General features: G+C 38.7%; 1 protein-coding gene across 1 annotated transcript in view; it reads left to right on the top strand.

Moving 5' to 3' along the window:
- Cfap54 (cilia and flagella associated protein 54) overlaps window positions 1-12,244 on the top strand; it is a 339,812-nt gene that overhangs the window by 135,877 nt on the left and 191,691 nt on the right. The window contains exons 33-37 of the mRNA XM_060377920.1: window positions 416-542; window positions 4,384-4,498; window positions 5,063-5,163; window positions 8,608-8,838; window positions 10,896-11,038. Of these exons, the coding sequence (XP_060233903.1) occupies window positions 416-542; window positions 4,384-4,498; window positions 5,063-5,163; window positions 8,608-8,838; window positions 10,896-11,038 (717 nt within the window). The remainder of the gene's footprint in view (window positions 1-415; window positions 543-4,383; window positions 4,499-5,062; window positions 5,164-8,607; window positions 8,839-10,895; window positions 11,039-12,244) is intronic.

Here is a 12,244-nt window from a genome sequence, read left to right as displayed (position 1 = left end):
GGCAGCTCCTCTGACAAGCGGAAGAGCTACATTTGTCTGTAGGTATAATTAATTGGTTTTCAAATACAAATATCCAGTCCTAAAATCATATACATACATCAACACTGTACAGGCTCACCAGGCTATATTTATATAAAATTATTAGGGTATGTGTGCATGTGTGCATAACAATAATAATAATAAAAAAAAGAGGCCATGCTCTTGAGAGGGAATGGAGGGGGGATGGGAGAGGTTACTGAGGGAGGGGAGGAATGGTATAATTATATTTTAATTAAAATGAAATTAAATACACAGGAAATATAAAAGCAGTTGATTGACGTGCCTGTTGTGCCTAAGGATTTCTAGCACTTGGAGCCTTTTGGCACCTGTTGCAAGGTATACTGGTAACTCTCCAATGAACTTCTTGTTTCCATAGTCATGAAATTTAAGCAAAGACCGAGATTCCTGGAATTCTTTACACAAATTATGCTCAAATGCATGAACGAAGAAAAGTTTCACCTCATAGTGGAGATAGCTGCTCCTGTTTACGAGTTCTTGAAAAGGTACTTGTTATTCAAGTTATGCAAATGTCAAAGGCTTTTACAAAATAGATGAAAAAAGTGCAGCAAGTACAACTGTGAGCTGTTAGACAGAGAAGGTTTGTGTCTGTGTGGGTAGTGTTAGGCCCAGGGAGAGCCTAACTACCAGAGAGGCAACCTGAGGGAAGCTCGGAAACAGATTAATGCAAAGGCAAGAGGTTTATTCAGACCATCGCACGATTGGGCATCTTCGAAAGTCAGCAAGGAACAGCAGTGGGGGGTGGAGGTGGAGGCAAAAGCCTTGGGTTTTAAAGGAAAAAGTATGGGGAGGCGTGGGGTTGCAGCTTGTCAGTACAGAATTGGTTCATTTTAGGGACCCAACAGACCTCTAAAGGATATCTGATTTTTAAGTCACAGCAGGGATGTCTTATGACATACAGATTCGGTCTTAGTTGGGGAGGGGAGTGACTATCACATCCTGTGACTTCTCCAAAAAGCAGAGTGAAGAGCTATCTGGGTGAGGGAGCTGTGACCTTCTGGACTGGTACTGAGGAAACCCTATCTTGTAATGCCAGTTTGGATGGTACTTTGCAATAGGGGGGAGACCTTGAGAGCAATCTTTTGTAACAGGGAGAAGACCTTGGGCATCACTGGCCTAGTTTAATTTTTTTACAGCAGGGTGGGTCTTGTCCCAATTCATTTGTTTCCTCTGTCTTCGTCCTTCTGCTTTCTGGAAAAGTGCTGAGAGAACTTAGTTAACATGGGGTATAAAATTCATATAAAGGGACCTGTAAAGTTAACTTGTTCCTCTCAGTAGCTAACTGACTATTTGTAAAAATATTTATGCAGCTGAACTAAGGGGAATGTGTCAGAGATAGGAGACACCCAACTCTCACTAGAACAGACAGGAAAGAGAAGCTCTTAAGAGCAGTACAGTAGAGTTGAGCGAGTAGAGCCGGGTCCAGTAGAGAGTTCGGTAGAGAAGACAGCACAGTAGAGTTGAATTCAGTTGAGTTCATATAGTTCAGCACAGTTGAGTTGAGGTCAGTCAGTTGGCAGTCAGTGGGGAGTCAGCTGAGTGGCAATGAAGTGGCACTTTAGTTCATGGTAGTTCAGATCAGTTCAGTCAGTTCAGCTGAGTAGAGTTGAGTTCGGTGCGGTTGCGTTGAATGAGAGCAGTGCAGTGGAGTTGAGTTCATTTGTGAGTTCCTGAAGAGGCCGTTGAAGCCAGAGAATAAGGAACCAGAAGGTTAGAACAAATTGCCAGAGTTAGTTTGAGGCCAAGCAGAGCAATTCAGGAGAAGCTGGGAGAAGCCAGTTTGAGTCAGTCAGCTTGGAGAAGAGTTTGACCCAGAACAGCTAAGTTGACCCAACCAGCCAGAATTCAGAATGAACTAGAAAGGCTGAGCTTATTTTGCAGTAAGCCTCCGAGATTACAGTTTCATCAGGCGAATAAAGGTTTCCATTACACTGATGCCCTCTCAGGCCTCAGTGATTGCTTGTACCTTTTTGTCTGTATACAGCTTTTCATCACATACAAATAAGACTTTTTAGTGAACTGGATGCAGAGAGTAAACAAGTAGGAAAAAAAGTAAAGCCAAGTGTACTGAGCAATATATAGAGACAGAAATCCAAAATTAATACTAAGATATAAGTCCAGGAACGAAATAATTTTTTTTTCTCAATGCAGATGGAGTAGGCGATATGAAAATATAATTATCATTGGTAGCCACATGAACGATTAGGAGTTTTCTAAAAATTATCTGACTAATTCAATGATTATTTCTATAAAATTAAGATCAGATGATTTTCTATTAAACTAAGCCCCAAACAAGGAAACTCATTTTACCTTCTGACAATAGTTCTTGCCAGCATATTAAGGAAAGAAATTAGAATTAGAGATTTTATGATTACCACAGTATGGAGAATTAAAAATGTTAAATGGATTCTACAGTGAAATACTCTGAAAATGGAGGCATTGGCAAGTAATTGTTTCTTTTAACTTAATCTAAAGATAATTAGCAAAACCAGTTGGATTTCATAGGATAGTTAGTTGCGAAATCAATAGCTTTCCTGTATGAACTTGAAAGTATAATTAAAAATTCCATTTTTATGGAGTATATGACTAAATTTACCAGAGGTTGTGTGTGAGTGTTGACTAATATGAAGAAGACCAAACATTTTATATAAGACAACACATATATATTTCATAAAGGTTATATATAAAATGAAAAGGCAGTACATCACTTTATAGTCAGATATGATTAAATTTACCAGATGTTGTTCGGGAGTATTGATTAATATGAAAAAGACCAAACATTTTCATATAAGACACACACATATTTTACATAAATTATATAATTATATATAAAACGAAAGGGCAGCACATCATTTTATAGGTACACATAATTTTATAAATGTTTCTATTATCTTAAAATTACTTTGTTTTTTGTTTTTTTTTATAATGTCAGTGCAGTTTCCTTCAGATAAATTGGAGAATGGGATAAAATAATGATTGGTATTTGAAGAAGAAGAACAATAAAGAAGGATTTGCATTGTCCAGTAAAGAACAAAGACTGAAGTGAGGGGTCAGGGATATTGCTCAGTGGGTATGCACACTTTCTGGATAAGCATGAGAGCCTGAATCCAATCTTCAGCATCTGTGTAAATACCACGTGTGACCAAGCACACATACAACTCTAGTCCTGTGGGCAGTGGAGACAGAATTGCTGGCTACCAGAAGAGCCAAAATAGCTATCCCCAGATTCAGAGAGAAATCCTGTCACAAAGGAGTAAGAGAGTATATGAAAGATCAGCTCAGAACATTTCATTTTCTTCTGGCCACCACATGCCTGCACAGATGCCCATTCAAACATATGAAACACACACACACATACACGGGGGTGAGGGGTGGTGAAGCAGGTGTGTGGGTGCATACATGCAGAGTGAGAGAGCATGTTTACACACACATACACAGAGAATGTGCACACACACACACACACACACACACACAAACATATATACAGAGAGAGAGAAAAAAAGGGAGAGAGAGAGAGAAAGAAAGAGAGAAAAAAGGGAGAGAGAGAGAGAGAGCACACAAAATTGTAGTAAGATACCAACCACTACTAGGAACAAGATGAATTTTGATTATATAGTGTATTCCAACCCAGGAACTAGCTGTCTAGACTTACTCAATCAACCTTGTAGCTTTTGCATTTCACTCAAGCATTTGTTTCCCATTCATCAGGTTAGAACAGGATTTCTTGCTCTCTCTACCAAAAAGTAGAAATTCCAGAAAAATGTATGTATTTCAGGAAAATTAGCTGACAAATGTCAATAGCAAGCCTCTGAGAAACCTTAATGTGTCTGGAGAACTGAAAGCCATGATGGGTAAATAAGGCTGAGCCTTCCCAAGGGAGATGAGGGGAGAGGGGAGACAGGTTAGCAAAGGGCAGTGCTGGCTGAGGATTCATGCAGGATAGAACCAAAAATCCTGAAATCAGTCAGAAGCAACGCCGTTTGTGCAGGGCCGCTCTGATGTGGCTTTGGTCTTGATCGGGAAGGGAAGTGACTACGGATTATTTTCAGTCCAATTCCTATACTGTACTTACAGCTCTTTCTCCTTTCCCTGTGGACACGTGTGCCCTCTTTGCGAGTGTTCAGTGTGAATGACATTGGACTATTAGGATATCAGTTGCTCTTGATGTCCAGGGATCCCCTGAAGGGATGCATGGAGTGTTAGTACGGCACCCTTCTTTTTTTGCAGTTTCAACGACAGTGTTCAGTAGAGATTTATTACTCTGAGATTATTGCTGACTATTTTTTTTGCATATATTTTGACTAACTTTTTCTGTGTGTGGATTAGGAGAAACGAGTCGCTTATTGGAATAAAACGGATAAAATATAAGGACGCTTCCTTTTATAGAAAGGAATCCAGATCTCCCAAGAAGTATAAAGCTATAGTGATCGAGATAGGAAAAGTGAGTAGTTTTTTAAGATGTGTTTTGAACTTTAAATTAATAAAATAGATTGAGAGATTGTATATCTAGAGATGGCTGATTACATTTTAATTTGTAAGCAGAAAGAAATACAAATAGGCATAATTTTATCATTTCATAATAAATAATTCTTAAATAATATGGACATTCCTATAGTCAGATATTTTGGTCTCTTTGGGTCTGTTTTTACTTTTTGTAGTTATTTATTCATCTTTACGTGTTTGAGCGTTTTTCCTGCACGCATGTTTGTGTATCACTTGTGCATCTAGTGCTCACAGAGGCAGGGCCTAAGATCCCTTGCAGCTGGAGTTGCAGGTGGTTGTGAGCCAACATGTGGGTGCTAGAAACTGAACCCCCACTTCCTGAAAGAGTAGCAACTCCTCTCAGCAGCTGAGTCATCGCTCCAGCCCCTTGATAGTAATTTTCATTAAAGGATGTAGGAAAAGCAGTGTTTCAGGGTCAGAAGGGTAAGTATTTCAGTGTGAGGGGGGTGATAATCTTATGTCCCAAGTTTAACTTATATCATTTGTTCTCTTTTCCATGAAGAGTACAGAGATGCTATTCAGAAAAAAAAAGAGGAAAAAGGACACTCTAAAAGACTTTTTAGTCAAGAATCCGATTATTTTTGAAATGACAGAGCAAGAAAGGTATTAACGAATTCCCAGCAATAGCTCGCTTGAAGTTTACTGCATATTGGACACTCACTTGTGCACCAGGGATATACTGGTAAATCTGCTGTATAAAATAATCAAACTCAGTGAGTCACACATAAAAAGAAGACCTGAAAAGAGGTGATGAGGAGGGGTGGCTGTTGAGGAAAAGGACTCGAGTGGGAGAGAGAGGGAGATGAGAGAGGTAAGTGGAGAAGGAGCTGGCTAAAATTTATTATGTGTTTTAAATCATCAAACAATAAAAGCATAAGGACACCCCTGTTTTCAAGGAGCTTATATAATGATGATAAACATGCCATAACCAACACAGACTAGAAAGTGTCGTGACTAGGATATACCACAGGGCATTGGTGATAGAGCCTGTGAAAGGAGTCAATAGTTGAGACCAAGTTGTGAGCTGCTTTTTGTATTCAGAGGACCTGATAGTCTTTAAAAATATTTACTCTTATTTTACATGTATGAGTGTTTTGCCCCTCATATATGTATGTGCAACATGTATGTGCAGTGTTCATGAAGGTCAGAAGAGGGTACACTGGAACTGGAGTTCCAGACTGCTGTCAACTGCCAAGTGGCATTATGGAAACTGAACCCAGGTTCTCTGGAAGAGCAGCTGATGAGCCATTTCTCTCCCTAAATTATAGTCAATTTTAGATAGTGTCATCTATCGGATCATCTGTTGTTTAATCACAGTTTCCATTGTCATTGTTAACTTTGTTATTTACTGACTATTCATGAATTTAGTTTTTGGACCTCCTCTCTATCTCATTAGTTTATCTATTTTCTGAGTCAATAACTTACCATTGCAATTACTTTAGCCTTAAAGTTAACTTGCTGTCAGATAGAAAAGGTCTCTCCAGTATGTTGTTCTTCACTCAGGTTGTAAGTAATCTTTTAGAAAATAGTTCAGACGAGCTTGCTGAGTAACGGGAAGTATTCTACTGTGAATTTGAAAAGAGAATTGAATATATACACCAGCCTAGGAAGATTTGTTTTGTTTCTTTGCAACTCTACATCTTTTTTTTATTTTTAATTTTTTTTATAAATTTTATTTTTTTTATATTAATCACAGGTTATTTACTTTGTATCCCAGCTGTAGTCCCCTCTCTCATTCCCTCCCGATCCCACTCTCCCTCCATCATCTCCTCCCTGCCCCTTTCCAAGTTCACTGATAGTGGAGGTCCTCCTCCCCTTCTATCTGACCCTAGCTTATTAGGTATCTTCAAGACTGGCTGCAATGTCATTTAGAAGATTTTAAGAGTATTTTAAGAGCTTGTAATTTTTCTTAAATACATTGTGTGGTCTCTCTCTAAATGTGTTACTTTCCTTTTTATAGCTATATACAGCATTATTTTTATATGGATTTAAAAATTACATCTCTGAAATCTTTTATTCTTTCAATGGAGATACAATAGAATTTTGGTATAAAGATTGTCTACATGACTTGATAATTCACTCCTGGGTTCAAGTCTGTCTGTCTGTATGGTTATAGAATGTACAGAGAGTAAAGGTCTGGTTTATTCTTTTTTAGTGTTCATTCCTCTCATTTCTTCTTCTCATTGCTTACAGGCTCAGCCCTCAAGTGTAATCTCCCATATCCTGTAATATAGACATACTTGTAACATGTGTCTTAAAATATTTTTTATTCAGACAATTGAAAGTTTATATGCATTTATGAGAAACAGACTCCATAAGTTTTTTACCTAGTTTTCAAGTGTCTCTGTGACGCTTTACAATATCACAAATGAAGACACTGGCGGTAATATCACCCAATGACTTTATTCAGAGTATAACAATTTTATATGAGTATATACCTGTGTCTCTCTGGATATCTGTTTAGTTCTATGCAATCTGTAGGACATATATGGCCAACACCACTATGGTGATTGGTCTCATTGTTGGGGGGCAATCAAACATTAACACCCACTCAGGTAATGGAACACTCTCTACCTTGTGGTGTTATGGCTGGCCGTCACATCTCAAGTCACCGCTCTGTACCACAGGATAAGGCCTGTTCTCTTGTTACTCCCAGAAATCCCTTCTGCTTTCTAGTGGGGCTCTGTGGGCTCTTTTGAGCCTCTTGACTTCCCTACACAAGGACAAGATTAATTTTGTTTTGGCAATTCAGGATTATCATTTAAAGGATTCATGGTTTCGGTAGAAAATTTAACCTATTATAACAGCAAAAAGCCCAGAAGCCTTGAGTTAAAGTACTTTTGTTAACCAAATTTAATATATTCAGAACTGAACAATAGTGTAAAATGTATGTATTGGAGGGAAGTTTGTATAGAGGTCATGAAACTAGAAAAGGGTCCATGAGAGGAGAAAAGGTGGCTTATAGGAAGGGAACAAAGAGGGTAATTGTGCACACATATCATGAAAAAATAAAAGGGGAATGAATACTGGAGGTGGAATGGAATAGCTAGTTATGTAGTTAAATGACTTTGATATTTTGGGTATGTGTTCATGAGATAGTCAGATCTGATTATTCATGTGGAGACCAAAGGTTGACACTGTCTTCCTTAATTGATCTTTACTTCAAATTTTGAGTCAGTGTCTCTCTCTGAATTTGGAGATTGCTGATTGGCTAGACTGGCTGACCAGCAAAAGCCAGAGATCTTCCTATGGCTGCCTCCCACGATGGAATTACAGGCATGAACCACCTCATCCATCCCTCTGTGGGTTCTGGGAATCCACTCTCATGCCTTCATGATTACAAACCATTTACCAGATGATCTATAGGAATGGTTTTTTAAAAATTACATATACAGTAGCTTTAAAATTTTTGAACTATCATAATTCTTTGAAGGCTGATGCAAGAGTATTTAGAGGGGAAGGCTAGCCTGAGCTCCATAACAAGATCCATTCTCAGAAAAGTAAAACCAGACTCAAATATGAATGATGAAATAAAAGTTCAGTATTTTCCTCTCATATTGTATTGAATAAGTTCATTTTTGAAATTATTTTATCTACATCTGATTGAAAAAATACTTCCTTTAGTGTCTAACTAATGATAGGAAAAATTTTGCTCCATTGTTTGTTTGTTTGTTTGTTTTCCTTAAGGACCAATGTAGAGAAATGCATTTGTTGTTTAATATTGAAAAGGCTGATCAATGTGAAAATTGCCTGGCTTGTATAATCCCAGTGGCCTTTGGATTATGGGAAAACAAAGCTCTTTGAGCTGAAACATGCAGGACCCCCGAAAGCAAATCAGTAGTGCCTCTGCCAATGATTCTCCTTGCAGCCTCTCCCTACATTATTCCACGTCTTGAGCACCGAGGAAATGATCAATGAGCCAAAAAAATTTGCATAACTGTAGTTACGTGACTTCATGATGTATTCTGTACAGACTGGAAGCATTCTTCTTTATTTAATGTTTATTTTATATTTGTATAACTTCAAAACATCTTTCTACCTTGACAGAAATAAGAGAAATGATGTTAGAAAAGTGGCATATCGAAGCCTGGCGGGTAACTTGAACCCCTTAATAGTAAATTATGTTAGAAGAAGGAGATACCATCAAATACTTCTTGAAGAGTTCCCTTGGAGAGCTCAGATGAACCTGTACCTGGCGAGCGCACACTACCACTTGTTTTTACAAAAGCTGACCGAGCGCATGAAGACAAGGGTCACCTCTTCACGCGTGAATGTCAGGTACACAATGATACTGATACAGCATACTCTGCTTTGTCTCATGAATGTAGACTGTGGTTTTGAATGCTTGAGGCCTCCATTTAGCAAGGTTTCCAGAATGTCTGCATTACACTGGCCATCACTGTATTTTCCATTTCGTTATGTTGATTTCTTTCCCAAATAAATGCTCAGTAACACCTTGTGTAGTGCTAATTTGCATACATCTTGAATATGTTTATCAGTGTAGCTTCCAGTGCAAGGCTGACTCCGTCAGGACTGTTGGTATTAGTAGATATCATGTCATTATCACTTTCATTCAGAGGTACTTTTGAAGCCTGTAAAAATAGATCATATTTTCTAATGTGATATTTATGCTATGAATTCAACAGACAACTTGAGATTTTATTCTGTACCTTTGGCTAAGTGTTAAGGTAGATACAAATAGAAGAGTATGCTATGGAATTCTAGGTATCTGTTGCAAAGGTGAAACAAAGTCTTCTTTCCAAAAGCAAACAAACAAACAAACAAACAAAAAACTTGCCAAGGATCTCTTATATACAGGGCAGTGAGCTCGATGACGTGAGTCTGCAAAGATGGAAAAGATATACATTGGAGTCTGATAGTCTGTCATAAGTGCCCATTCATAACTCTCTTTGATGAGAGATGGCCTATCCCATATAAATTCTTTGTTACAACCAGGTGGCTTTCTTCTGGCTTGGCTTTATAGGAAGGGTTTCATGGAAATGGTACTCCTGGGTGTTGATGGATAGACAATGATTAGGAATGGCCAGCCAGAGAAGCAGGCTTTCTTATTCTTGGTAGTTGGAATAGCATAAGTCAGCATATAGGTAGGAAACAGGGTGAGAAACCTGAATAGTCTGACCAAAATCTAGGGCATATAAAAGAGGTGATGAGAAAAAAAATCAGTCAATACCAAGTCATGAAGGGTCTTCAACGTGTGTTAAATCTGAGCTTATTTTGTTCTCTAAGGCAGGAGATTATTAAGGATTTTTGAGCAGGAGCATGATAAGAAGTTTCCTTGGCAGGAACACACAGAATAGGATGGCCAGGGAAAAGACTGGAGAAAAAGATATGAAGTAAAAGGCTGTTTATTTCAGTAATCCACTGAGGCGAAGAAATGCAGGGTGAAAGCCAAAATGTACTTGGCCCTTCCTTCTATTTCTCTAAAAGTTTGGTTAGAACCCTTGGAAGACAAAGCTTCACAAAACTGCTTCTCAGATATCTCTATTTGAGTGGTTAGCCCACTGGGTACCATGGCTGCAGTTCTAGACTGAGGCTGGGCTGGGAGATGGTAACAGCCCTAGGCCACGGGATGAGTCCAGGTCTCAAAGTTATAGTTATCTTAGTAGCGTGACCCATGGCAGGGAAGAGTCAGGCTTTCTTGGTATCCTCTGAGCACCCTAAAGTCTTCTTGTCATGTGTCACCAAATATGCCTGATGATAGCACAATAAAACAATCAGGGATAACATTGATTCTATTATGATTATTAATGGATAATCATAATGGATGCTTAGTGTTTATATTTGTAAAATTGCTTAGTGCTCAGACTTTATTTTTAAATAAGAAACATGGCTATAAAGATAATCTTAACAGGTGTTCTTGTCTCACTGAGTTGTACTTCAATCATGTGGTTCTATTTTTCTAGCACTATTTATTTATTGCAGTAGTAGGGATTGAACCCAGAGCCTTACACATGGTAAGCAACTGGTTTACCTCAGAGTTGTATCCCCCTAACCCAACATAAGTTGTTGCTTTAGAACTCAGAACTGTGAGGCTTCATTCTCATCTTCAAGGACCCTTTCAGGAAAGGATAAAATGTTTACTTGCCTAACAGTAAATTATGCCTAACTTGCATAATTCCAAAAGTCTGTGGTAAGGTGCTGGGGGATGATTGCCTGCCAAGAGAACCTAGGATCTAAAATTAAAACTGTAAATGTTTTAAAAACAAAAATTGGCTGTATTTAAAAGGCAGTTCAGTTTTGTTTATGTTGCTTCATCTGATATATATATAATATATATATTAATATATATATATTTCTTTTGGCTCTCTTTTCAGTTTTCGATTATGTGACCCTAGCCTCTTCTCACTATACCATTCTGGAACAGTGTTGCCAACAGCAAAGCTGACTGTAGACAGCTACAAAGCAATGCTGGATGCCCTGATAGCTTTTAAAAAAAAGAAGCACCACCAACCCACAGGTAAAAGAAGTGTGCTCACTAGCAACTGTTATCAATTGCCTCCAAATTTTTATTCACTACAACATACCACACAGAACACATACACACACACAAACACGTGCATGCGCACATGCATGTATGTACACAGGCACTCACGCAGGCACTGATAGAAAGATAAACATGTCATTTTCAAATGCCCAGCAATTGTGTTGTATTTGTGTGTTTTGGTAATTGCTTTTCTTGACTTTAACAATTAAGTATTTAATGTTCCACCAAAAATCATTTTGACTGCTCTGAAGATATACTATTAGCAGCCTCTGACTTCTGAAAGGACGTCAAAGTCAGTACCAGATACCCCAAGACCAAGTTCTCATCACAAAAAGGATCTACTTGCCCCAGAGAGACAAAGGGCAGAAAATAAAAGCCAAAGACAGGAGATAGAGGATGAAGGAGAAGGGGAAGGGATCAATGTTGTGGGCCATTTGCCCCAGAGGGGACAAAGAACTGCCTCTGATAGAAATGAAATAGACATGACACATAGGGAAATGTAGGCTTTTAAAGAAAAAAGGGAAACCTCAATTTAGGATGAGTTGGTTTGTTTCGATTGGGCATGTTAACTGGGTGAGCCAAAGGGGGCTTTTGATAGCTGGACTTCAATATTGTGATAGCTGGGCCTTGGCAGTCAGCTTCAGGAGGAGGAAGTGGCCAAATAAGGGAATAGGCCTTGGAAGCTAGCTTTAGGAATGTAATCTGATGGTGTTTAGCAAGGCAGAGGGAATGAGAGAAGGGCAGGGCCTGCCAGAGCCCTGTTCTCCATGCTTGGGCCTGCTGGAGCCCCTTCACTTTCAAGCTAGAGGAAGACTTGCTGGTAGCTGTGATATCTTCGACTCCACCAATGTACTGATATTGTCAGGCACAAATATAACCTTGATAGCTGATTTTGAACTTGGGACAGCCCACTGTTGCCCTGCAGTCTCGAATTTGCATCTTCTATGAAAGTGCACTTGAAGGTGACTGAAATAATATTCTGCTTGCAGGATATGAAGTACTATTCTATCCTCTGGTTCCCACAGTCTCTGGCTGGTAGAGACATATTTAGAGGTCTTCCCATCTGGATGCTGCCCTGAATATTTGCCTGTCAAATTTGGTTAATTTTTTTAACCCTTTCCTGTAAAGATGACAGACCTGGGATACTATTTTAGCCAGCAGGTTTCTCTGTCTTGATTG

Source organism: Meriones unguiculatus, chromosome 2 (assembly GCF_030254825.1).
Source record: "Meriones unguiculatus strain TT.TT164.6M chromosome 2, Bangor_MerUng_6.1, whole genome shotgun sequence".
In the NCBI taxonomy this organism is placed as follows: domain Eukaryota; kingdom Metazoa; phylum Chordata; class Mammalia; order Rodentia; family Muridae; genus Meriones; species Meriones unguiculatus.
This window is presented reverse-complemented; position numbering and strand designations above follow the sequence as displayed.